Here is a 25,713-nt window from a genome sequence, read left to right as displayed (position 1 = left end):
AGCCTCTCTTTGCGGCCGAAGAGCCGCGGGGCAGGGCGGTGGCGAAAGGATCCGCCAGCGGTCAGGCAACTATTCCGCTGCCGGCCCTGCCGCGAGCGTGCCTGAAGCCCCAGGGCCTTTCCTGAGGCGCGGAGGCACCGTCCAGCTCTGCTGTGCGGAACCGAGGGCGGGCGGGACGGACGATCGGACAAAGGCAACGGCGCCGTGGACGGCCCGCCTCACCCGGGCTGCTTTGAAGCCAAGGGAGGCGCCAGGGGGCGCTGCCCGCCCACCTCTGCTCCTGGCGCGGGCAAGGCATCCGGAGGGAGGGAGGGAGGGAGGCTGGGCTGCTGGGGCGGCCTCTCCGGGGGGAGTGCGGGACAGCCCGCCTCGCAGAGGGATCCGGCGGCGGCGGAGCCGAGCGAGCGCATTCCCTCAGCTGCCCCCGGCCACCCCCATGGCCTCGCCGCCCCCGCTGCTGCTGCTGCTGCTGCTGCCGCTGCTGGCCGCCTCAGCGACTCTCGCTCCCGGCGCCATCCCGGCGCTCGCAGCCAACGGTAGCGCGCCAGCCCCGACCGTCCTGACGGTGGCCATGGTGCTACCCAAGGACAACCCCAACTACCCGTGGGCGCTGCCGCGCGTGGGCCCCGCCGTGGACCTGGCCCTGGAAGCGCTGGAGCCGGCGCTGCGGGCCGCAGGGCTGGCGGTGGAGAAGGTGATCGCCACGTCCGAGCTGAACGGCGCCTGCTCCGAGTCGGTGGCGCCGCTCAAGGCCGTGGACCTGAAGCTTTACCACAACCCGGACGTGCTGCTGGGGCCGGGCTGCGTGTACCCGGCGGCCGCCGTGGGCCGCTTCGCCTCGCACTGGAGCCTGCCGCTGCTCACCGCCGGCGCCGTGGCCGCCGACTTCAGCCGCAAGCAGGAGCACTACAGCACCATGGTGCGCGTCGGCCCGTCCGCCCCCAAGCTGGGCGCCTTCGTGGCCCACCTGCACGGCCACTTCAACTGGAGCTCGCGCGCCGCGCTACTGTATGTGGACCGCAAGACCGACGACCGCCCCTTCTACTTCACCATCGAGGGCGTCTACGAGGAGCTGCGCCGCGCCAGCCTGATCGTCGGCTACCACATCTACGCGCCCCGTGACAACGGCAGCGCCGCCGGCGACGAAGGGGGGGGCCCGGACGCGGCCGTCCAGTTCATCCGAGCTAACGGGCGAGGTGAGAGCCGGGACGGGAGCTGGGCGAGGGGCGGCACGGAGCTCAGCGCGATCGCGGACGGGGCTCGCCATTCCTCCTCCGGCGGAGAGCTTGACCTCCGTGCCAGCCGAAGGCCCGGACCTTCCTTCGACGGGGCTCGGGGCGCAGGCGGTACGCGGGCGGAGGGGGCGGCGCGGGGGCAAGGCCGGGCGCGGGGTGGAGCCGGTCAGCCAACAGCCGGCCGGCGCCAGCTGTTCTCTGCGCGTCTCCGCCCGGCCCGGGAGGCACCTATCGATCCGTCGGCCTGCTGCAGCTGCGCCCCTCCATTTTGGCGGCCGCTGTCGCTGGAGTTGCTTTGTCATTGGGGCAGGCAGGAAGCCGCCGGGGACGGCCCGGGGGAAAACCTGCCAGCCGCCACGGCCGGCCTGTGTGCGCGACCGGCTCCAGCTTTCCGGGAGGATCTGCAGGCCAGCTCGGCGGGCCAACTGGACGCCTCAGAGGCACAGATTCCGGGTCCGGTTGCCGTCGGGCCCCTAGAGGCCGCAGACTGGCGAGGGCCCCGGCGGACGTCGGGGTTATAACGCCCCCGAAAAGCTGGGGAGGGCGAGCAGGGAGGCGCGGTTGGTAGCCCCTCCGGCTCCAGAGGGCTGGGGCGGCTTTCGGACTGCCCCATAGGCGCCGCCTTCCATCAGAAATAGGAATCTTCCACAAGGTGGAAGGTGCAGACAAGGGACCAGCAGGGTCCTGAGCCCCCGGGAGGTTTTCCTGCCCAGAAATGCTGGCAGCAGAAGCCATTTGCAGGACGGACCAGGGAACTGTGGATTTTAATCCGGGCTTAGTTGTTTTTACCAATAACTCAAAGTGATGAACATATCCAACACACCTTCCCCTTCCCATTTTTCTGCACAACAACCCTGTGATGTGGACTGTCCAGAGAGAGGATGATGGGAAGAAGGAGGCTAGATTGCAATGCTACAATTAGGGATTGTAGGGAACCCACAACTTTAATTTAACCACCTAACCTCCTGCTTTCCATTTCCCACCACCATTTCACAACTTCGTTATCCTGCAACAGGGGCCTTTCCACTCTAACACAGCAACTTCCACCTCCAGAGCCCAAACATCTAACTTCCCCTCGTCCTGTTGGGAGAGTCCATCCAGCAAAAGTTTTCCTTCTGGCAGCTGTTCCAGCGGTTCTACTACTTTCCCAAGAACCTCTGGTTGCCCTTCAGTACCTCACAAATCTCTCAACCTTTGGTCAAAAATTACTGAATCTGTTGTGCTTCCAGATATACCTTCACTTGGTGGCCCCGTTCGCAGTCTGGCAGCTGTGCTTTCCAGCCTGAAACAAAGAGACTTTCCCCAAGCAGAAGTGTGCCCCACGGCCCCTGCCCTCCTCTCGCCTGCTCTTGTATCCTTGGCCTCCCCCCCCCCCAGTCCACTAAGAGAAAATTCTTTCAGATGAATTCAGGATGTTTCTCAATTTCCCCCAAAATAAATTTCAAGTTCTTTGGTGATCAGCATTGACTGAAGCATACAGTAACTCTAACCAATTCAAGGACATTATGTGTGTTGTGGGCAAGTATGAAAATAGACACATACACACCCACAACATACCATACATAACCTCACTTCCTCCTTTCCGACACATTTAGCCCTTCTGGTTTCTAAATTCCCTGCATCTATTCATTGCTTCATAAGGTCGCATCAGCATCGTTTGGCTGCATTGAACCCTCATCCCCCTTTTCCTCACTGTTTCACAGATCCACATTCCTTTCTTTTCCTTGACCATTCATCATCCCTACACCCCGAATCTTCTGAGGGCGTCTTCCGATGGGCCCAACAACGTTGGCTTCTGTCGTCCATTGTGGCTTCGGTCAAGCAAGGCTTTCCATGGGCCTGGTTAGTAACATACAGGAAGCATAGACTAGGTGACCAGCCCTAGCGGCATCCAGGCCACAGGCCCAAATTGAGTCCATTGTCACATGTGCATCCGAGCCCACTTTCATGTCCAAACACTCTCATGTTATCCTAGGCAACCCAAGGTCTGTAACAAGCCAAGATATGTTACCTACATCTTAGCAGCTTGGAGCAAAGTGCACTTGGTGACAGTGCTGTACCTGAAGTGAGCTTATATGAATTTCTTTGCAAATTTAAGGAGTCGCATCACTGGTCATCGATATTTGCAGAACATACTAATCCTGCAGACTGAAGTGACCAATAGAAAATGTACAAATTAAGGAGATCCAGGAAATGGCAGCTTAGTTTAACAAATCAATCAGCCCCAGGAATCGATGTTCAGAAAAACAGGTACTGGGAAGCATCCAGGACAGAACAAAGAAGCATGTGGGAGAAGACAGGTGCCTAAGACTTTCCGCAATAGATGTTTCACCTGGTTTCTGAATTGTCCTCATCTGGGTGGGCACAAACTTTGGGCCATAAACCACTGAGGCTGGGCTTATTCACCACTTCATTTAGGACTCGAGGAGAGAAAGTGACCAGCTGAGCACAGCACACAAAGGCAGCTCCTCAGAGATTCACTCACTGGATGAAGGGGAAACCAGGCTGGGATTTTCTGCTTATGGTTTCCCTTGGGTCAGCTGGACGTGGGGGTGGGCTCTCCTCCCCAGGCCCCCTTAATTCAACAGTCGGGCCTCCCAGGTGCTGCATGAATCCTGGGGAGCTGCAACAGCAAGCAGGGAACTGAACTGATTGGCAGCCCCAAATCATTTAGGGAGGACTAACCAAACGGGAGGGGGGAGAGCGGGCCCTGACTGGGCAGGAGAGACCTTTTGGAATTGGAGTGGAGTTTAATGGAAACAGTGACCTAGTGTGTGGCTGTGGCAAAGAGACAACACTGCCAACATCACACTGTGCTTTTATACAGCGCATGGGGTGTGGGGCGCCCTTAGAAGGTTGTGTACAGTTCTATCCACACAGCTGGAAAAATGAAGGAAGGCAAGCCAGGAGCAACCAGATCTTGAGGCTGGGGATGCACTGGGGGCTTAGATAGAGGCTGAGAACAGGATTCTGCCAACTTCTACACAAGGGGAATAAGCAGCTTGTATTGCAACTCAAAATTTTACAATTTTGTGTGGGGTGGGTAATAATAAAGACGGATGGGGGGAGGTGTGTGAGGCTGATCTGTGGTAGATGCCTTTGAAATGGCCTTCCAATGGGGGTGGGTGATGTCACGGCCCTCCAGGGTTCCTGGTAGCAGCTGCTGATCCCCTCCCCCTTTGCTGATCCTGGGAGCCTGATGCAGCCTTTCTCTGCCCATTTCACAAAGGGAACTGGGGGCTTCTGGGATGTCTTCCTTGAGGCCTTTGAGGTCTCCTGTCTGGGAAGTGCCAAACACCAAGGCGATTGCAAGAACTGTCACTCTCTCTGCCCATCCCTGTCTCACAAATGGAGCCGGGGGAGGAAGAGAAGATGCCCTGGCAGCATCTCAAGCCCTTTCTCTTGACCCTGCAGACAGAATCCAGGCTGAGGGCTGCAGGCTACAAGTGGGGACAGAAATGATCATGGACCTGACTCCACATTCCCAGCCCCTGAGATGAGGAAGGAGGGCAAAGCCTTGTCTTTCAGCTCCAGGGGTTCCCCTTTCTTCCTTGACTGAAGCATGGCTAGGCAGAAGGGAGATGGCCAATGGGAGCAAATTCAGGGAGGACTTCCAAAATGTCCCAGCAACCAAGCCCAAAGAGGAAAGATTTAGCCTGCAGAAGAAAGGGCTGGAGGCATCTGAAGTTCTTCTCACAAAGAAGACGGGAAGCTTCTCTGTTGGCCAGAGGCCAGAAGTCACAAGTCAAGACTGCAAGGAAGAAAGTTGAAGCTAAGCATCGGGAGGAACATGAAAGGTTAGTAGCCAAAGGAACAGACTGCCACAGGCTGCGTGGTGAGTTCTTCATTAGAGAGCTTCCAACAGATGCTGGGCAGCCATCGGTCAGACCTCCCGATTTGAGCAGATGTTGGAGTCTGTGACTGTGGTTACATGGTGATTCCATAACTCCCCAGTTCTTTCAAGGAGCTGAGCCTTCATGCCCTGGATCTGAATCTTGGACCTGAGAAGCCATTAACAGGACAATAGCGAGCTTCCTTCAGGTCACCAGGGTGGCCCCCAGCATAGGAGGCAAAACGGGACAGAGCGGCTGAGCTCAGGAAAAGACAGAGCCCACCCCAGCCCACCGGCACTAGGAAAGAGCCCCTGGACCTAACAGGTGTTTCAGAAGAGGGCCTTTCTGTGGGGAAGACTGCAGAACCCAGGCAGGGAGCAGCAGCGGGAACCCTTGATCCCAAGGTAGGGCAAATAACCAATGATCATAGAGAGCTTTGAAGCTGTTCATTGTTTTGTAACCATGCCATGTACTCTTAAAGGAGAAGACAAAAGTTTACAGCCAAGGCAGCAATTTATTAAGTGGCTTCCACGCATTACATTACCTTTTTCTGAACAAACAAGAGTCACTCCAGTCCTACCTTGAACACACGTTGATGTGTCCAGCTTGCCTCTTTCTCTGGGAATTCGCACAAGGAAGTTTCTTCTAACCCTTGTAGAATTGGTGCTCCTTATTGTGGTGCCATCTCTGCTCTCGTGAAGTGTCCAGCTGATTCTGCTGTTCCTCACTTCGGCTAATGGCTGCCGATTTGGGGGGGGGGTTCACGGAGGCCATCATGGTTCAGCCCAGCCCACAGATGCACCTGGGGCAACTCGCCCCAGTCACTAGCTTTTCCTGAATGCATGATCTGCCTGAAGGGACCTCTGGTGGCGCAACAGGCTAATACAGCCTATTATTAACATCAACTGCTTGCAATATTGCAGGTTCAAGTCCCACCAGGCCCAAGGTTGACTCAGCCTTCCATCCTTTATAAGGTAGGTAAAATGAGGACCCAGATTGTTGGGGGGCAATAAATTGACTTTGTATATAGTATACAAATGGATGAAGACTATTGCCTGACATAGTGTAAGCCGCCCTGAGTCTTCGGAGAAGGGCGGGATATAAATCCAAACAAAACAAAAAAAAAAGGGACAAAGAAGGCATAGCAAAGATGGAGTCCCCAGCCTTTCATCCTGACAGGAACTCCCTTGCCGACTGAAGCAGGCTCGCTTCACACATTTAGGATGTTGGCTTAGAGATCCAAGATGGCTCCCTCTGGAGCAGCCAGTCAAAAGTCCCTGGCTTGAGTCCAGATCCCCCGTGGCTCAATGGCTCAGACTTGACCTCATGCCCTTCCTCCTGACTCTTTTGACTCTTCGGCTGCTCTGGCAGATGGTTGGCTTCCTTTTTCTAAAATCTCTCCGATTGTGAGTGAGGCTTGCTGGCTCTTGGCCTGTTGGGCTCGCTTGACTAAGATAGCCGTGTTCCCTTGCCGTGCACCATGGAGTCTGCACGCGCCCAGTTCCAAGGAAGTCCAGAGCGGAAGCTGGATTCAACCAGAGGCCCTTCCCTCACCCATTGCATGAAATCACAAGGCAAGTGGCTTGCCACGGGCTTCCTTTATTGTGAGAATGCAGTTGCGTTTTGCAAGCTGTGGTTTTGAAGTATAAGCTGGAAAATCGGGTTGTTCAGATAACCATGTTTAACAAAAACGAGTTTAGTGCATGCCAAGTAGCTGCGGTCTCTCTCCTTATTTCAGCCACAATTGTCCAGCCGGCTGTTTCATGTACACTACTTCAGCACATTCAGATCTACTAAAGTGGGTGGTAAGTTTGCCCGCACATCCTGGGGTGCCCATTTCCTGGCAGGCCTTTTTCCATTTCTTCAGATGCAACTCAAGAGCTGGCATTTCTCTCCCCGCACTTCCAGAAACGGTGCCTCCCATGCAGAGGACTTAGTCCCAGGTGCAGCTCAGCTGATGTCCATCCCCACCTTCTTTCCTACTACCTGCTGCCCTGGAACAGAGCCAGGCCCAACCCTGCCCTCCATGGAGAAGGGCAGACAACATTGTGACCTTTGGGGTGGGACATCTTGTCCAGACTCCCATCTGTCCAGTCCTACCATTGCAAAGAGGCTGAAATCGGCCCCTCTTGGTTGGAATTCCCACCCCTCCCTAGGTGGCGTTTATGCTAACAGTCGGAGAGAATCTTGGTAGCTGAGGCTTGAGCTTCTTTTCTTGGACATGTTGACCGTGCGGTCTTAGAAAAGCAGAACCCCAGGCCCATCCCACTCCTGCCTCCAGAGATCATACTACAGATCCCATCCTCACAACCAGGCTGGCGGGGCTGAGTGCTCGAGGGAGAAATACTGCTGGGAACCCCAGCTCTGGGCCTGGAGGAGGAGGCTCCCCCAAGGCCTGCCTTCCCAGGGAGAAGGGCTGCTGGGCATCACTTGGCCAGTGGCCTTTGCTCTTGACCCTCCGTGCCTTCCCTCCAGGAGAGCAAATGTCTGCCTCAGAGTGCCTGGAATGCCAATCCTGGTTGGCAAAAACTGCTCAGCCATCCATATGCCCTTCTTTATGGGCAATATTTGTTAATTCCATTGTCATGAACAGCATATATGAGCTGCAGTGGTACAGTGGTTAGAATGCAGTACTGCAGGCTACTTCTGCTGCCTGCTGGCTGCCTGCAATTTGACAGTTAGAATCTCACAAGCTCAAGGCGGACTCAGCCTTCCATCCTTCCGAGGTGGGTAAAATGAGGATCCAGATTGTGGGGGCAAGAGGCTGACTCTGTAAACCGCTTAGAGAGGGCTGGGAAGCACTGTGAAGTGGTATATAAGTCTAAGTGCTATTGCTATTGCTATTTGCGGAAGAGACTTAAAACCAGGGGTGAAATGCTCCCGGTTCGGACTGGATCAACTGATCCAGTAGCGCTGGCGGCGGGTGGTTGGGATAAACCAGTAGCAAAAATTGGCCAAAGAGGTTGTAGAAAAAATGCTTTTAAAAGTAAAAAAAAAAAAAGTTGGCCATGCCCATCGAGTCACATTACCCCCCTCATCAAGCCATGCCCACAGAACCAGTAGTAATAAATTTTACTTTTCACCCCTGCTTAAAATCTCATTTCTGAATAATGTAGTAGCTAATCAAGGTTAAAACTAACCAAGTTTAGCATGTCATTTGGGCTTTCCTGGGCTAGTTGAGCATACTGTGTAAACGTGGCCCATATGGTTGGATTATTTGAGGGTGCATTTCTCCCCAGTTAATCTGCTCATCCCATCAGACCTGGCCAGGGGTTCCATCTTGCAGGGAGCCCCACTAGGCAGGACAAGGAGGCACCCTTCTCTGCTGTGTGCCCACTTTATGGGGCAACCCCCCCCCCAGTGAGTTCAACTCTATCCCTTATTTCCCAGAGATCCTTCAAGACCTGGCTTTGTCATCCAGTCTGGGGGCCTTGGGGGACTAGCCAGATTTTGGGTTGCCCCTCTGTGCTTTTTTTTTTTTTAAAACATTTTTAATGTAACTATGTTAGACCCGTTAACTGTTTTACATGTTTTTCCTGTATGCTGCCCAGGGACGCTTCTTGTGAGATGGATGGATGGATGGATAGAAAGATAGATAGAAAGATAGATAGATAGATAGATAGATAGATAGATAGATAGATAGATAGATAGATAGATAGATAATAGATAATAAAGGCATAGACTCTGCAAGTGGCAGTTGCACACTTTCCTGGAGATCACTATCCTCTTTCACTGAGGATTGTCCTTGTGTTCATGACTCCATTCGGTCCCTGCAATTTTATTTTTATCCTGGAAATCACATTTGCCCTTCAGAGTCCTCAAAAGCCAGGTTTTGCGGCTTGGATTCTGCAGAGCAGCATTACCAGTATGCAAGGTTTCCCTTTCACATCCAGTACAAAAGATGTAAGGAAAACGGCTTCCTGCTTCCGTGGAGGGGCCCGGCGTGGCTCCTTCCTGCCAGAAACCACCAGCTGCCTTGGCGTTGGCTGTGCTGCTTTGAGGGCGGCGGGTGGGACGGGGAGACACCTTTGTGGGGCCTGAGTTCCGCTGTCCCCGCCACCTGGGCGGCCCAGCCACAGGTCTCGCATTGCAGGCTGCAGGCCTCCCGCATGGGGCCAGGTGTGCGGCGCATTCCCTAGTTTGCCAGCTTCTCCGTCTGGCCACGGCTATCGCGGACCTCAGCCCCTGTGCAGCACTGGCCCGGACTGCCTTTGACTGACAGGTCCCAGCCCACCCAAACAAGGTCCTTACTGGCACTGATATCCCCCCCCCCGGCTTTTCTCCAGCCTTCCACGAAAATGCCCGGTTTGCCTTGCATCAGGGAAAGCGGGGAAGTGGGTTTGTGGCAAGGAGACCAGGTGCACCCAGTCAGCTTTGTGCAGTGGTTGCTAAAATAAACTGTCAATTGAATTTGCTCAAAGAGACGAAGGGATGGCGTTGCTTTTCCCCTCCCCACCGAAAGCAGCTTAGCGTGCTTTGGAGTAACAAAGTTTAAGCTCTGTAAACATTAAGGCGCCAGCTCTGTTTACACACATTTGTGTTTCACGTGAACCGGCTAATGAGCCGAGCTTCAACCTTGGTGAGATTTTGTTTGGTAGCTTCGTCTGGGAATCCCCCTCCCCTCCTGTTTGGCTCCGAGAATCTTGGGTGGACTTTGGTAGGTGGTTCCATTTAGCAAATTAAGGAGGTTCCCTAAAATGTGGTCTAAAACTCGGTAAGGGTCAGTGGCTGGGTGTGGTGTCTACAGAAGATTAATTGCCTGAGGCCAGACAGCCCTAGGCCATCAGTTTTGCCACTCCCAACCCAGAAGGGAGCTGAGAGAGAGCAGAGGAGCTTTGATGGGTGGACAGCAGAGAGAGTCCACAAGGCTGGCAAATCCACCTCGTTTTTTGCACCCTTGCCCCATGGCCATAGAGGAGCTGATGCAGAGTGGCCTCACTCTGAATTCCAGCCAGCTGAGCTGAAAAAGCATTAAAAACAGAGAAAGCAAGTGGGCACTTACCAGGGTGCTTGGAAGGAACCTCCTTAGTCATACAGCCATATCTTCCTGTGTTTGGCAGCTATGAGCTGGGGATCTTAAGAAAACATAGGAGCCTTCCATAGAGCCAGGAAGGGCTGGCTTTTCTCTCTTGCCTTGGGCCACGCCAGTAGTTGAGTCCCTCCTACTAGAACAGGAGGCCTGCTAGGCTCGCCTTTTAGCCCTTTGAGGCTTTGGATGACGACCATGCCAGTGTGCCAGTGCGTTGGCTGGTTTACCAGTGCACACTGCCTGAGAGTAGTGTGGGGATTGGCACCCCTGGCGTTGCTAAGCTTGCTTGCTTGGGCTGAATCTCAGGGCCGGTTCTGAGGCTCTCCTTTGAGGGGAGGCTGGCTGCGTGAGGCAGATCCAACCCATTGGATAGGTTTTGGGTATGGCACACAAGTACAACGCGGTTGCCAGATTACTGCAATGACTTAAGTGTTGTGTGAACTGTTGTGGCTACCAGACCTAAAAAGAGGAAGCAGAAAAATTGCAGGAAAGGGGGTTGACACTGTGGAGAAAAAGACCTGTGGAGAGCATGGCAAAGGCCATTGTTGTGACCCAGGTTCCTGGACCCGGACTCCTGGACTCGGATGATTCAGAAAGTGAGGGAGAAAACCTGGCCAGCCCTGCTTCTCTTGAGCCCTTTCCCTCCCTGGCACCCACTCAAAGGGAGGAGGAGGGGCCGGCAAAGCCTGATTCCATGGAGCCTCCTTCTGATTTGGCAACGCCCCAAGAACAGTTTTGGAGTGATGCAAGGTTACGTAGACGTGATCGGCGTGCGCAGCAGCGGAAGAGTTAGGACAAAGCCAAGTCATAATTGTCATGCAGTGACATCTGCAGAGACTATAAATAGGAGGCGGGACTTCCTGGTTTTTTGTCTTGGACAAAGTAATGAATTTGGGCGGGCAATCTGTATCAACGGAGGGAAGAATATATTCGTGAGTAATTCTGGCCTTATCTGTAATTTCCTTGTTATCTCCAGAAACTTGGCAGGCCCGTGGGTAGACGTAGCCAGGACATTTATATATATGTAAATAAATCAGAAAAGGAGGCCTCTGACTGACTCTTTGCTGGGAGTATTGGGGGAAGGGAAACAGAACAGCCATGGAGAAACTGGAAGGGGACACATTTTGCCCTGCCTTTACTGATAGGCACCCTGCAGGCTTGTCCCATGAACTGTGTGATTGGCGATGCCAGTTGAAAAGGAAGGACAGCCTCCATTCTGTTGCATGTGGTCAGTCTGTGGAATCCATCCCCGCAGGAAGTAATGATCACCCCCAACTCGGTAGCTTTGGAGAAGGCCTTCAACAGGGAGCTTCTGGGTCTCCAAAAAGCTTGAGGTTCATCTCCCTGGGTCAAGAGAAGGTCCAGCAGATTATTTTCCAGGGTGACCACCCCAAATGCTTCTGGTGGTTCATAAATAGGCCAAAACACAGTTCCTTCTCCATATTGTCCCTGGAGATGAACATTCTTCAAGACTGTTTTTTTCCCATCCCCTTGAAACACTTGTGGTTTTGCAGAAAGAGACAAGCCAGTTTGATGGAAGACCCAGCGGGCCCAGGTTATGCAGAAAGAGAGAAGGCCAAGGCAGTTTTTGCAGGTCCCTCTGAACTAAGAGCTTGACCAATAGCCTAGGAAATCCAGGTCCTTTCTAGGTTGTTAAGGCTGCCTGGGAGATGACTTGTAGTTGGGGTCATTCTTTGTTCCTAGCATCTTTCAAATAGGGGGTCCTCAGCCTTGGAGCAGGCAGTGGTGCAGCCCCTCCTATGAGGAGCTGACAGTGCTGGATAACTAACCCGAACCTGACAGTTCTTGATAACCATCATCCTGTCTCTGATCGTCCTCCAAACACCAGGACGTTGACAGAATTCCTTGGCCCGGAGTAGACATGTATAAATAAACAGATACTCCATGCCAGTGACTTTACCCACAGGCATCATGTAATAGATGCTGAGGAGGAGTTGGAAAGGCATACAGCACTGAGAGGCTTTGGGGCTGGATCCCTCCCTCTCCCTAAACACCAACCAGCTCTAGAGGAGGAAGGAGAACCACGGCAAGGCCACTCTTCCCCAGATCTCAGCTGGGTCAGAAAGATACCAGGATCACTAGTGTTGAAGGCTGCTGAGAGATCAAGGAGAGCCAGGATGGGTGCGCCATCCATTTGGGCCTTTTGTGTGGATGGACTTCTCCCTCAATCCAGGATGAAGTCCAAGCCCTGGTATTGCCCCACAGGGCAGACTTGGTCAGGAAACAGGCCCCAGAAGCTGCACCCCGTCTCTGTTTACATAGGCTATAATAACAGTATCTCGGAGCCCTTGAGCTTCTCCCCCCTCTTATACTAAAGAGAGTCTACCAGGGGCATCTTTTAATTTCTGTCCTCCTGAGCTTAACTGATATTTTTGTAACAGCTGCCACATAATTTGATCAAGGCTATCTCTGGACCTGGACCTGAGCACGCACCATCTCCCAGGAGGCCTTAGCTAGGGCATCATTGATCTGATGCCCAAGTGGCCAAGGTCACCTCCTGGGGACTGTGCCCACTTCCTCCGGACTAATAGGCTCAAACTCTTCCCAGATAATCAAGTCAGACCACACCTTGGGAACTGCAGGGCCCGCAGAGCCAATTCCCACTTGGAGCCAATTCTAGTGACTTTGTCGGAGAGATGCCTGGCCTGTTCCTCACAGCAGCCCTGCAGATGTTCCTTCCCAGGAGGCACCAGGTCTCTTGCAACAGGGTTGCCGGTCGGCTCTCTGCTGCCAGGATAGTTACCTTGGCTGCTCTTTTCACCTTGTCCTTAATAAAAGGCTCAGTCAGATTCATTCTCTGTCCTCAGGGGATTTCTCCAGTTTCCTCACTCAGAGCTTCTCCAAAATCCAGCGGAAGCCCTGGAGACCCCAGTCAGAGGCTGCCTAAGTTGGGTGGTCCCTCTCGTTCCAAGCGGTGGCTGAGCACCACCAGCTCCTGAAGCCCAGCAGATGCCTGTCATGGACAAAGCTTCTTCCTTGCTGAAGCGGGGAGCAGCACCGGAGCACTCCAGGGTGGTAGCAAGAGAGACAAGGGGGTGATGAGGAGAGTTTCCCCCCCTATCCAGATCACAGTCATTTCCATAAGGCTAGAAACGGATCCGGAGTGGTGCCACCTCCACCATCTGTTGGGGCTTCAGAGGCCAGAATTGGGTCTTCTGCCTTCACAGGAAGGAAGTGAATTGCTTGGTAGCTTAATTGCGCTACTTAATGGCTCCATGATTCCCCTGCTTGTAGTAAATTGCTTCTACTAAGATGATTATGAGCATCTCGTAAACTGTACAGTTAATTCTCCACATTTGCCTGTGGAAACTTAACTGGCAATTTCTCACAGCTCATCCAGCCTTAATCTTCTTGTGTTTGGGGCCTCTGCTTCCTCAAACCGCACTCCTTACGACCACTGACCGTGTTACCTAGTTTGGGTAATCAAACATCTGCAAGAAAACAACCAATCTCACAGAGTACCAAGGATTCATCTTCTTTCTCTGGATATCTGCACTGGGTAGGTAAATCCAACAGGTTTTCTCCTTGTCAAGAACTTGAGTGGTCTTAACAGAATCACAGAGCTGGAAGGGACCTTGGAGGTCTTCTAGTCCAGCCCCCTGCTCAAGCAGGAGACCCTATACCATACCAGACAAGTGTCTGTCCAGTTTCTTATTAAAAACTTCCAGTGATCAAGCACCCACAACTTCTGAAGGCAAAGCTGTCCATTGATTGATTGTCCTAGCTGTCAGAAAATTCCTCCTTAATTCCAAGTTGCTGCCTAAATCAATCTTTGATTTCTGGCCTTGTTTCTTCTTTGCTCATCTCTGATGCCCCTGTTCTTGCCAGCTCCTGAGCCCCTTTCAGCTGCCCCTCCAACTATGATACGCCCCTCCCCTCTTCTTCCTCTGACTCGCCCCAGCTGCAGTCGTGTGTGTGGGGGGGGGAGCGATCAAGTTGACCTTCTCTGCCCCCTTACCTTGTTTTCAGGGCTACTAATCTAAAGCGGTGGGGCAGCTCTGTCAGTTTCCATCTGAAACTGATCCAAGGGGTGTACCCCCCTTGTATCTTGACCTTTGGGGGAACAGGAGAGGCAGGAGAATGGCCCAGGTGGAGTGACGGCTTCCTGGAAGTCCCCAAACTGCCATTACAAAAACAAAACCAGAAGAGAGCTTTGGGGAAGGGGGAATTCCTGGACCAGAGGGAAAGGCCGTCTGGGGAGTTCCCTTCCCCTGCACATCCCAGGGGCTCTTCTTTCATTGAAGGCAGGTGCTTGCTGCTGGGGGACACCCCCCCCCTCTTCGAATACTTCTTGTGGCTCAGAATAACTATTTGCAGCAGCCAGAGGGGCCTCTCTCAGGTGCCTCCATTCCTGGAGAGGTCTGAATGGCCCCTGCTAACCACACGTGGCCGACTCCCTGCCCGCCTTGGGAGGATTGTGATGTGCACCAGGTGGGGGAAAAACTCAGATTCTGGGGGGCAGGGTCTCCGCAAGGGCCTGCCACTCTCTAGAAGCCCTTAAAAGGCTTGAAGTCTAGAGGAACAGTTCCCCCCACATCCGCATTTTGCCCAGCAGCTGTGACCTTTGGCACAAGCTCCTCTGTCCATAGGTCAGTCCATCCGGGAAGAGGCCCATCTGGGGCTCCTGGATGGTGGTTTTAGAAAATAGGGATCCTTGCCCTGAACACGCCCTTTGCCTGGCTTTGGCTTCTTTCAAGGTTTTGAAGATCCATTGCTACACTCTACTGTGAAAGCATTTTGTGTATGCTTTATCTCTCTCTTGGTTTCTTTTGTTTATAAAATACAACGTTATACAATATCAGGTTCTTTCATTTTATAAAAAGTTTCTTATTTATATATATTGTAGCTGAGTATTGGATCTGGATCAAATTTCTTTGCTAGAGCATGAATGATAAATAAGTCAGTGAAATGTCTCCAGATGCATCAGTGAGGCCAAGTGGGGTTCAGCCAGGGGTGAAATGCTCCCAGTTCGGACCGGATCGCTCGATCCGGTAGCAATGGTGGTAGCAAAAATCCCTGCCCCCCACATGCCCAGATGAACCGCATGATCATCAAAGGTTTTTTTTTTAACTTTTAAAAGCATTTTTTCTTCAGCTGAAAAAATGCTTTTAAAAATAAAAAAAAAAGCCTCTGATGATCACGTGGCTCAGCTGGGATCATCTGAACCTTTTAAAAGCATTTTTTCTCAACCTTTTCAGCCAAAGAGGTTGTAAAAAAAAGCTTTTAAAGGGTTCTGAGGATCCCAGCTGAGTTGCCTGATCATCAGAACCCTTTAAAAGCATTTTTTCCACAACCTCTTCGGCCAAAGAGACTGTAAGAAAAATTCTTTTAAAAGGTTCTGGCAATCAGGCAACTCAGCTGGGATCATCAGAACCCTTTAAAAACATTAAAAATGTTTAAACCTTTTAAAAATGCTTTTAAATGTAAAAAAAAAAAGTTGGCCACGCCTACCCAGTCACATTACCACTGCCAAGCCACGCCCACAGAACAGGTAGTAACAAATTTTACATTTCACCCCTGGGCTCAGCCCTGATATCTCTCTATGGACCCGGCTGGGGGTTTCATCATAGTACCCAACTCACCTTTCTGGGAGAGGGGGCAAAGGCCCAGCTGCAGAGGGAGGCTGGCAGTCAGGGGCAACCACAGAAGAGGCCCTAATCCACATTTCTGCATGGGGCTCCGTGCGTGGGCGTTGCTGTCACGGCCATCCTTCTGCTGCTCAGGAGCGCACAGTCTTAGACACCTGGGGCTGCGGGGGGCATTTGAGTGCAAACAAAAAAGTTGGGGAGAAAGCAATAAATTTGTTTTATTTGATTTAAATGAAAGCAATTCAATAAATACAGTTAAATTTGATGCTTCCCAAGGAGTATGAGGCCTCCCCGTTTCTAACCAGAAACATGACAACGTGGGGGTCATTTTTAGAAACCTCTGGGAGCCCCGCGGGTACTCCACTGTCTGCCAGGGGAGGTGTGGGGGGGGTGTTCCGGGAGAGCACCAGCTGCAGACAGACAGGGAGAGCAACTGATCAAATGGGGTTCCTTCTGCCTTTCTTCTCTTGGCAGTCATCTACATCTGTGGCCCCCTGGAGATGCTGCACCAAGTCATGCGTCGAGCCCAGTTGGAGGGCATGACCCACGGTGACTATGTCTTCTTCTATGTGGATGTTTTTGGAGAGAGCCTGCAAGGGGATGGGCACCAGGGGGCCGCCAAGCCCTGGCAGAGCAAGGAGGGCCAGGATTCGGGCACCTTGCGGGAGGCCTTCCAGGTCAGTCCAGAAGCCGGAGAAGGGAGCAAGCATCCTTGGGACACCTAGGCATGGGGAAGCGGCAGGGATGTCGAGGCTGCTGTCTTGGGGGAAGGAAGGCCCCTCGAGGCCTTTCACGGAAGGGCCTGGGCTGGGCAGAGGGGAGCCCCACCAGCTGCTCTTCTGGGACGCTGGCTCTACTCAAGGATAGTGGTTCAGAGTGTGGGTGGGCACATTGGTGGCCAGGGTGAAGCCTCCTCTTCCCCCCCCCCCGCTCTGCTCTTGGGCTCTCTCCCTGGGCTTGGGGCTTCTCTTGCTCAGAGGGGAAGGACTTGTGGCTCTCAATCCTCTAAGGGGGGAACTCTGCGTGTCTCTTTCTGGCCAGGCCCTGGCGGGAACTCAACAGCTAGAGGAGCTGAGGTGCCCAGTGTGGAGTGATGGGGGATGTGTCAGGGGGTTCCCTGCTTGCTATCCATAAACTCCAGGGAAGCCCCTTCCGCTGCCCCTTCCGCTTGCTGCAAAGCAGAACAGAAAATCCTGGATCTCTTCTGCAGGAAGAGCGGGAGGGGGCAGGAATTTAATCCCTTGCTGAGGGGGAGGAGGTGGGAGGCCAGCCTGGCCCTGTTGTGGGCAGAGCAGAGCATAAGCCCCTGGTGAGCAGCCAGCTTCACACATGGACTGCCTGAGTGCTTTTACTCCCTTAGTGCCCATGGCCCAGAGAGCCGGCCAGGCCAACTCTACCCGGCCAGCATCTGCTTGCCTCAAAGTGTGTGTGTGTGTGTGTGTGTGTGTGTGCGCACGGGAGGGGGGTTTGCAATGAAGCCAAACCTCACTGGAAGTGCAGACTGGCTTCCTTGACCCTTCCTCTCAGCCACTTTCAAATGCAGGTCTTGAGCATGGCAACAGCCTTTGTCCCGTCCCCCCCGTCCCCCCCCCAAAGAGGCTGAGGTTTTGCAGAAATGCTCATGAGGAGCAGATGGGGAGGGGGAGAGGCAGGATGGGCAAAGCGGGGGGGGGGGAGACTAGTGCCTGAGGCAAGGGGAGCCAGAAGCAGCCCCCAGAGGTTGCAAAGCCCCCACCTGCTGGCTCTGCTGGCAGGGCAGATGGGAGTCATTTTGCAGCCTGGTGTGAGATTTCCAGACAGCTACGTGCTGGAAGCAAGCGTGGTGTGTGTTTGTGTGTGTGTGTGTGTGAGAGAGAGAGACAGATTGCAGAGAGGGAGAAGGCTGGTGCCTCACCTGCAGGGGCACGTGGGCTCCTGTGTCCTTCAGCCAATGGCTTTTCTTGCAGACGGTGCTGGTGATCACCTACCATGAGCCCCAAACTTTGGCATACCGAAACTTCCAGAACCAGGTGATCCTGCGGGCTCGGCAGGAGTATCAGGTGGAGCTCAGTGGTTCACTGGTAAGCCCCCCCACCCCACCCCTTTGGCATCCCTTCCCCCTCCCGGGAGCTCCCCCACAGGCAATGCCTCTGACAGTGAGGGAGGTTGCCTGACGGCCCTCCCGGCCAAACCTCTCCGCACCTGCAGAGCCTCGGGCGGGGAGAGCCAGGCGGAGGCTGGGCCAGCACGGGTGGCCTTTGCCAAGAGCGACTGGCTACTTGCAGCTTTACGGAGCCAAAGCCAATGGGATGGTTCTCAGGCTATAGCAGGGCTGGCCTCGTCCTTCGCCACTTTGGGAGAAGCACCCTCTGTCCCTCGGGGTCAGTCGGCCCCCTGTAGCTTTGCACCCAGTGAGTAGCAGTTCCTTGTGGTACTTAGGGCTCGAGGTCAGCTCAGGTAATTCCCGGGCTTTCCGAGCATGGATTGAGGCACTGACACTGTAAGGCGCCAACTTTAAAGAGGCTCCGCCAGCTCCCTTTCTTGGAATTGGCTGAAGGGAGCAGAGAAATACCTGGCTCTGGAGCTCCTTTCTTGATGCATTAAGGTAGCCGTGTCCTTAATCACTTGGTTTGGTGCAGCTGCTTTGAGAGCCTCCCCGAAGCCTGGGCCCCATTTTTGCTGGAGTTGTCATTGTGGGGCCTGACTGGCCAGGGGCCTGGAAGCAGCTGCAGCAATCCTTGAGGGGACTTGACTGCATCAGGAACATTGCACCGACACTCCCTTGCTGTGCAGGGACTCTCTCGAGCGAGCGCAGAAAATCAGAAGGCCAGGAGGTTCAAATGAGTGCACATATTCACACACTCATGGGAGGGGCAGAGAATCCTCTCTCCAGAGTTGTCTAATCCTGTCCAGCCCCTCACCAGCTGGTGCCTTTCCAGCTGTTTGTGCCAGATCCCCCCAGCCTGTTTCGCCCTTCTTCCTCTCCCGAGGATTGTCTAAAGGTTTCTATCCTTCTCACCCCCTTGGGTGTAATGGCCTCTGCTAGGTTCAGTGGGAAGCAGGCAGATTGTATGTTTGGCCATCCCAAGTTGCACTCGAGAGCTTTTCAGATGGTCCAGTCAAACATCACCCTCAATCTGGGTCCAGAGAACGAACGGGACTCTTCCCCACCCAAGGTACCCCTTGGTGGAGGCCTCCAGAGGGGGATGCAGAGAGTTTCACTGTCCTCTTTGAGGGGGGACACTCGGCTGGCAAGGGAAGTCCTGCATGTGCGGGTGGGAGGGTCTTTCTTGGCCTCCTTGGCCTGTGCTTGCAGCGAGTTTTACAGATTAACAGAGTTGGAAGGGACCCTGTAGGTCATCTAGTCTAACCCCCTGCCCAAGCAGGAGACCCTACACAATTTTTGACTAATGGCAGTCCAATCTCTTCTTGAAAGTCTCCAATGATGACACTCCCACAACCTCCAAGTAGAGGACTTTGAAAGTCCCCCTCTCTGGGGGAGGGGGACCCCACAACTCTGGGCTACCTAGAGAAGACAGGCCACAGGGAAACCTCTTCGGGACCCCTAGAGCCAGCCAAGGCCAACTCTGGTGGGCTGGGGAGGGCAGGCAGTAGCCTGAGGGGCTGGGCAGAAGCGGGAGGGGTATATGTATGTCAGGCCCGTCCTCCCAGCCTGAGGGCAGGGGTCTCTGCCCAAACATCTACCTGGCGATGGCTCAGGAATTAGTATCAGCCATGCTGATAAAAGAGGCCCACAGCTACCCTGGTTCAAAGAAGAGCTGTGTGCGGGTTCTGCTCTGAGGGCTCTTCCTTACTGAGCACCTGGAGCTGCCCCCCAGATAAGCTTCACTGTGCCCTTCCTGGTTGGCATGTGGGCGAGGGGCACCGGCCCTGCCCTCTTGAGCTACTTGCAGGGAGGACCAGACTGCCCCCCCCACTACTGCCTAGGTAAATGGACCTGCTCCTTCCTAGGACCAGCACTGGGGGGGTGGGAGGAAGTTGGGGGCAGTGCTGCTTGCCTTGCTGAACCGATGCCCTTGAACCTGGGGCAGGGAGGTCCCATCGGGACTCTGGGGGGGATGTTTTTGTATATTCCCCTTCTGCAAGAGGTGAGGGTGAGTAATTAACCTTTTCCTTCCGGGAGTGGGGGGAGGGAAGCAGCAGGGGCCCTTTCACCAGGCTGTGGAAGCGATTCTGGGTGCAGACAGGAAACAGTAGCCACCTCCCACGCACATCCTGACTCCTTTCCATGGGGCTGCTCCTATTTTTAAGCTCCCCTCCTCACTTTCTGTGCAGTTTCCCAGGAATCCACAGACGGGCAGAAAAAGGCATTAAGGAGTGTGGGGGGCTGTATTGCCACCTCTCCCTTCATTGTTCGCTTAGCAAGTGTTTCCCGATTGGCTGTTCACCTGCTGACAGCCAGGCCTGCTCATTCGCAGGCCCCCAAGCACAGAGGCGGCAGCAGGACCTGCTGGCTGCATTCAGACCCCCGAGGAGCTTTCAGCAATGGAAGCCCCCCTCACCCTGCTGCCTTCCAGCCCTTTACAGCGAGAGCCAAAGCAGATTAACAGAATTTAACAGATTAACAGAGTTGGAAGGGACCTTGTAGGTCATCTAGTCCAACCCCCTGCCCAAGTAGGAGACTCTACACTATTTCTGAGAGATGGCAGTCCAGTCTCTTCTTGAAAACTTCCAATGATGAAGCTCCCACAACTTCTGAAGGCAACTTCTTTTCCATGGGTGGATTGTTCTACTGCCAGGAGATTCCTCCTTATTTCCAGGTTGAATCTCTCCTTGGTCAGTTTCCATCCATTATTCCTTGTCTGGCCTTCAGGTGCTTTGGAAAATAGTTTGACCCCCTTCCTCCACTCTGTGGCAGCCCCTCAAATAGTGGAATATGGCTATCATGTCTCCCTTGATGCTTCTCTTCACTAGACGAGCCAGGCCGAGTTCATGTAACCGTTCTTCATATTTTAGCCTTCAGTCCTCTAATCATCCTGGTTGCTCTTCTCTGCACTCTTTCTAGAGTCTCAACATCTTTTTTACAGTGTGGTGAACAAAACTGGATGCAGGATTCCAGGTGTGGCCTTACTAAGGCTTTATAGAGTGGTATCAATACCTCACTTGGGACAAGAAATGAGCCTCCCCCGATTGCCTACCAGCATTCAGGGGTCCCACGGGTAAAGATAACACCACCCGAAAAAATCCCTTTCACAGAGGCAGCCAGCCACCTCGGTGATCCCTGGCTAACACGTGCCATATGCTAAATAAATAAAAAGTACCTCGCTTGATCTTGATTGTATCCCTCTGATAATGAAATTTAGGATTGCTTTAGCACCCGGTGCCCGTTCAGCCGAACTCAGCCTCTTGTGTGAACCCGGCTGGGGAGAGACCTTGGCAACTGCTTCCTCCCACAGAGGGCTGTGGGGCACAGGAAGGCAACTGGCTGAAGACTCTTCACACTTTGGGTTGTCGGCAAAAGCTGAGCTCACAACCCAGAGCTGTTCCTGGTCTCCTTTGGGGCAGCAGCAGAGAGATTTTGTTCCCCTTTTCTGAAATAAACATGTCCATGTTTTCTGCCTTCGAATAAGAGTAAAGCCTCCCTAGTTTTAGACTCTGGATCGAAGGGCTGGCAGTCACCAGCTCATCCTGATCGCAGGGGTGCAATGGAGGAGGGCTCCCTCTGTATCCGAGCAGAAAAGGGCTCCTGTGTCCTGGTGTTTAGACACCTTTGCTTGTTGTGGATGGGAACCGAGGGGAATTTGGGGTATCCGAAGTTAACACATAACTGACACCAGGTTAAATTAACGGGGCCACGCCATATTCCTGCTGCCTCCCTAGATAAGGGGTGGGTGGGCCCTTTGACTGCTTGGCTTTCCTGGTCACAGGACCTGAAGGAGGAGGTGCCTTGGAGGGCACTGAGCAATGCCTCCGTCTCCCCCTTTGGCTCCCCCCAAAACAACAGAAAAACCTGGTGGCCGGCTGCTTCCATGATGGGCTGCTCCTCTACGCTTTGGCCCTGAACGAGACCCTCCACGAGGGCGACCCCAAGATCAACAACAGCCGCATCCTGGAAAAGATGAAGGGGCGCAGGTTCCAGGGTACGAGGGCTGCAAGGAGGGGGGTTCCCAGACCTTATTGGTGGCCAGTGGAAGTGGGGGCTGGAGCGGCTGAACGGGAGGTTCAGGTCTGGGGCCCAGGCTGGCCTGGGTGAGGTGCCCTGGAGAGTGACCTGTCCACAGCTCCATCTACAAGGGTGACAGTACTGCTGGCCCCAACTGCTCCTAGGGGCCTGACCCAAATATGTGCCCGCTTTTGCTCGTCCAGGGATCACTGGGACCGTGAGCATGGATCAAAACAATGACCGCGACACAGACTTCAACCTGTGGGCCATGATGGAGGGAGAGAGTGGAGAGTACCAGGTAGGCTGGAGCCCCTCGGCAGCCCCCAATCTCAGTCCACCCAGCATCCTGGTCTCCCCTGGCCAGGAGACACCAGCCCTTCTTTCTCCTGGAGGGAAAACATCTGGGCCAGTCACTCCTCATTCTCCATGGTGGTGGTGGGAGAACAGCAACATCTGGTCAGGCGAGCCAACGGCCTTCTACCCACAGGTGGTTGGACACTACGTGGGATCGGAGAAGCAGCTGAAGTGGCTGGGGCCTATCCACTGGGTCAAGGGGCAGCCACCTCTCGATAACCCCCCCTGTTTTGACATGGATGACCCCTCCTGTGACAAAAGTGGGTATTTCTAGGCTTGCTGCCCAAAGGAAGCTGGGGAAGAGACAGGACTCCCTTCATCCTGGGACAGCTTTGGAGAATCCCTGACCCCCGTTTTCTCCTCCCTCCTTTGGATGGCCTGCCTGCTATGGGCAGCTGGTTCTCCCACCCGGTGGATATACCCTCCCACCCTCCCTCCCCAGAAAGACCCACCAATGACATTCAGCCTGTGCCTTTCAGGGTGCGTCCTGGGGGTGGCTGGCAGGCAGAGCCCCCTCTCTGATTTGCTGTGTCCTTGCAGGTGCGCTCAGCACCCTGGCGATCCTGGCGCTAGGGGCCGGACTCACCTTCATCATGTTTGGGGTTTCCAGCTTCCTGATCTTCAGGTGCCTGAGCAAATTCAGGGGGGGGGACTGGAATACAGCGGGCGGGAAGGGAGATGCCCTGGCCAGACAGGCAGTGTGCATCCCGGGAGGGGGAGGGGCATTGCTGCAGCGGCGCCCCTGTGTTGTGTGGTCAGGGCCAGGCTGGGCTTAGCCAAGTGTTCCCTCCTCAGCCTTTGGGGAGGCTGGGCTGCATGGAAGCACCTCCTCCACAACCTCTGAGAGTTCACACAGTGGGGTAAACCAGAGGAAGGTCTGGCTGGTATGTTCACACGTGCCAGGCTGCTTGGGGTGAACTGGCTGGCCTTTGGTGGGCTGGGCTGGGGTGCAGTGGGCGCCTTAGACCAAAGGAGCTTCTGCCTCTTGCGCTGCAGACTCAGCCCTGAGTCCAGGCCAGCTCCAGTTGCAGGGCACTTGGGGGGGGAGGGGTCGAGGCTGGGTCTGGGAGCTCAGGAGCCGTTCTGGCTCTTAGCAGGAAGCTGATGCTGGAGAAGGAGCTGGCCAGCATGCTGTGGCGGATACGCTGGGAGGATCTGCAGTTTGGGGGCTCGGAACGCTATCACAAGGGGGCAGGCAGCCGACTCACCCTCTCGCTGGTAGGTACTATGGGGGACCTATGGAGGGTCCGTCCAAGGCCCGGCCCCCCACCTGTTCCCCAGCCCATTAGCTTTTATGGGGCCCTTTCCCCCTCCTGCCCATTCAGTCTCGGTTGGCTGTGACTCTCTGCCTTGACTTCTCTCCAGCGTGGCTCCAGTTACGGCTCCCTCATGACGGCCCATGGCAAGTACCAGATCTTTGCCAACACAGGACTCTTCAAGGTGAGCCCCTCCGTCCCCCTCTCCAGCCCCAGCTGTAATGGAGGCCAGGCCGGCTCACACCCCACCCCCGCTCTGCTCGTTTCTTGCCCTCCAGGGAAACGTGGTGGCCATTAAGCACATCAATAAGAAGCGGATTGAGCTGACGAGGCAGGTGCTCTTCGAGCTTAAGCACGTATGTACTGGGGCGGGGGTCTTGTGGGGGTGGCAGCCTCTGCTGCAGGGAAGAAGACATTGGCAGTGGCTCTCGCTCCATGCTCGCTGCCCCACAGATGCGGGATATCCAGTTCAACCACCTGACCCGGTTCATTGGGGCCTGCATTGACCCCCCCAACATCTGCATCGTGACGGAGTACTGTCCTCGTGGCAGTCTGCAGGTGAGGCAGCTGTCCAGGGTGGGGGAGGGGAGGCAGGGCACCCTCTGCTGGGCTGTGGTCAAAGCTGACCTCTCCTCCCGCCCCCCCCCCGCCCCCGGCCTGCCCAGGACATTCTGGAGAATGAGAGCATCAACCTGGACTGGATGTTCCGCTATGCCCTCATCAATGACATTGTCAAGGTGAGGAATGGGGCTTCTGGGATTGCGGGGGATATCCTGCTGTTTTCCCCTCCCTGGAGGTCCTCCCAGTGGAGACTCTGCAAGCTTCTCCAGGCTTCTGGCTGTGCATCCAGAGACCCCAATCTTCCCCCCTCTTCAGATGGGGCTCAGCTTCAAGCGGGCCTCCCTCCCTCCTTCTCCCCACGGCAGCTGCTTGTCCCCTCTCTCCCCTCCTGCCCCACACAGGGCATGGCCTTCCTGCACAACAGCATCATTGGCTACCACGGCAGCCTCAAGTCCTCCAATTGTGTGGTGGATAGCCGCTTCGTGCTCAAGATCACGGATTACGGTCTGGCCAGCTTCCGCCAGGGCCATGAGAGTGAGGGCAACCATGCGCTCTACGCCAGTGAGTGCCCATCAAGCCCTCCTGTGGCCTGCTGTCCTGCCTGTCCCCTGGGGAAGCCCAAGCCCTGCACCCCCCCTGACCCCAGACTCTCTGGCTCCTGCTTCAGAGAAGCTGTGGACGGCCCCAGAGCTGCTGCAGAAGGGGACGCTGCTCCCGCCCCCCCCAGTCATGCAGAAGGCGGACGTGTACAGCTTTGGGATCATCCTGCAAGAGATTGCACTGCGCAGCGGCGCCTTCTATGTGGAGGGCATAGAGATCAGTCCCAAGGGTGAGGAGGGGCCGGGGGTCGGGTTGGAAGCCCACAGCCTGGGAGCCTTTCCCTACCCGCCTCCAGCCTGCGCTGACCAAGAAGTGGGATGCTGCTTTGCACATCCTGCCTCAGCTCAGAGAATCAGTAAAGGTCAGCAGTGGAGGCCCCGGTCTCTCCCTTCCTCCCACCACGCCCTGCGCTGACCTCTTACAGCCAAGGAATCCTCTGGCCTAGATGGATTCAGCAGTGGGGCCAGCTGAAGAAGAAGGGAAGCCTGGAGCCCCTCTATTGGGGGGCGGCAACTGTTGGGCTGGCTCTTACATCTTCTGGGGCTCCCCAGAGAGTATCCCCATCCAGCCTGTTCCACCAGCTCACCTGGACTCTGCTGCCATGGCCACATCTGGGGTGGAGGGAGAGGATGGCCATGCCTGAATTCAAGACGGGGGCTTCCACACCAGAGAATGGTAAAGGGCTGATGCTGTTGGCTGTGCCATTGGCTGGATTCTGTTACTTGTGACCACGCAGGTTTGACCCTGTGACCTCTGTCTTTCCAGTCCCCCCCCTCGTCCTCCTCCACCACCATCACCACCACCCAGGATTGTCATGTTCACTTCTCTCTCCTCATTGTCCCAGCAGCCGGTCACCCCTGCCCCCCATGAGTCAGTTGGGCCTCCATCCCATCGCCCCCACATTTACTCCTGTGCATCCCACCCCACTCCTCCCCCCCAGAAATTGTGCAGAAGGTGTGCAACAGCCAGCCGCCCTACTTCCGGCCCACCATCGACACCCGCCTGCACAGTGAGGAGCTGGCTGTCCTGATGGAGCGCTGCTGGGCTCAGCAGCCGGCCGAGCGCCCAGATTTCGCCCAGATTAAAGCCTTCATCCGGCGGTTCAACAGGTAAGGTATCCTTCTCTCACCCTA

The 25,713-nt window shown here is 54.8% G+C and overlaps 1 protein-coding gene across 4 annotated transcripts in view; it reads left to right on the top strand.

Annotated features, from left to right (window-relative positions):
* Window positions 1-334: 334 nt before the first annotated feature.
* Window positions 335-25,713, top strand: part of NPR2 (natriuretic peptide receptor 2) — a 30,651-nt gene continuing 5,272 nt past the window's right edge. For 2 of the 4 annotated variants that reach the window (XM_058172508.1, XM_058172512.1), the window contains exons 1-15: window positions 335-1,196; window positions 16,181-16,383; window positions 17,653-17,766; window positions 21,651-21,786; window positions 22,013-22,107; window positions 22,297-22,423; window positions 22,704-22,788; window positions 23,261-23,381; window positions 23,529-23,603; window positions 23,698-23,775; window positions 23,873-23,977; window positions 24,085-24,156; window positions 24,382-24,541; window positions 24,648-24,809; window positions 25,521-25,689. In XM_058172508.1, the coding sequence (XP_058028491.1) occupies window positions 437-1,196; window positions 16,181-16,383; window positions 17,653-17,766; window positions 21,651-21,786; window positions 22,013-22,107; window positions 22,297-22,423; window positions 22,704-22,788; window positions 23,261-23,381; window positions 23,529-23,603; window positions 23,698-23,775; window positions 23,873-23,977; window positions 24,085-24,156; window positions 24,382-24,541; window positions 24,648-24,809; window positions 25,521-25,689 (2,462 nt within the window). In that variant the 5' untranslated portion in view covers window positions 335-436. The remainder of the gene's footprint in view (window positions 1,197-16,180; window positions 16,384-17,652; window positions 17,767-21,650; window positions 21,787-22,012; window positions 22,108-22,296; window positions 22,424-22,703; window positions 22,789-23,260; window positions 23,382-23,528; window positions 23,604-23,697; window positions 23,776-23,872; window positions 23,978-24,084; window positions 24,157-24,381; window positions 24,542-24,647; window positions 24,810-25,520; window positions 25,690-25,713) is intronic. The other 2 variants (XM_058172511.1, XM_058172509.1) reach the window with 2 other exon arrangements.

The sequence above is a fragment of the Ahaetulla prasina genome, chromosome 2, assembly GCF_028640845.1.
Source record: "Ahaetulla prasina isolate Xishuangbanna chromosome 2, ASM2864084v1, whole genome shotgun sequence".
In the NCBI taxonomy this organism is placed as follows: Eukaryota; Metazoa; Chordata; class Lepidosauria; order Squamata; family Colubridae; genus Ahaetulla; species Ahaetulla prasina.
This window is presented reverse-complemented; position numbering and strand designations above follow the sequence as displayed.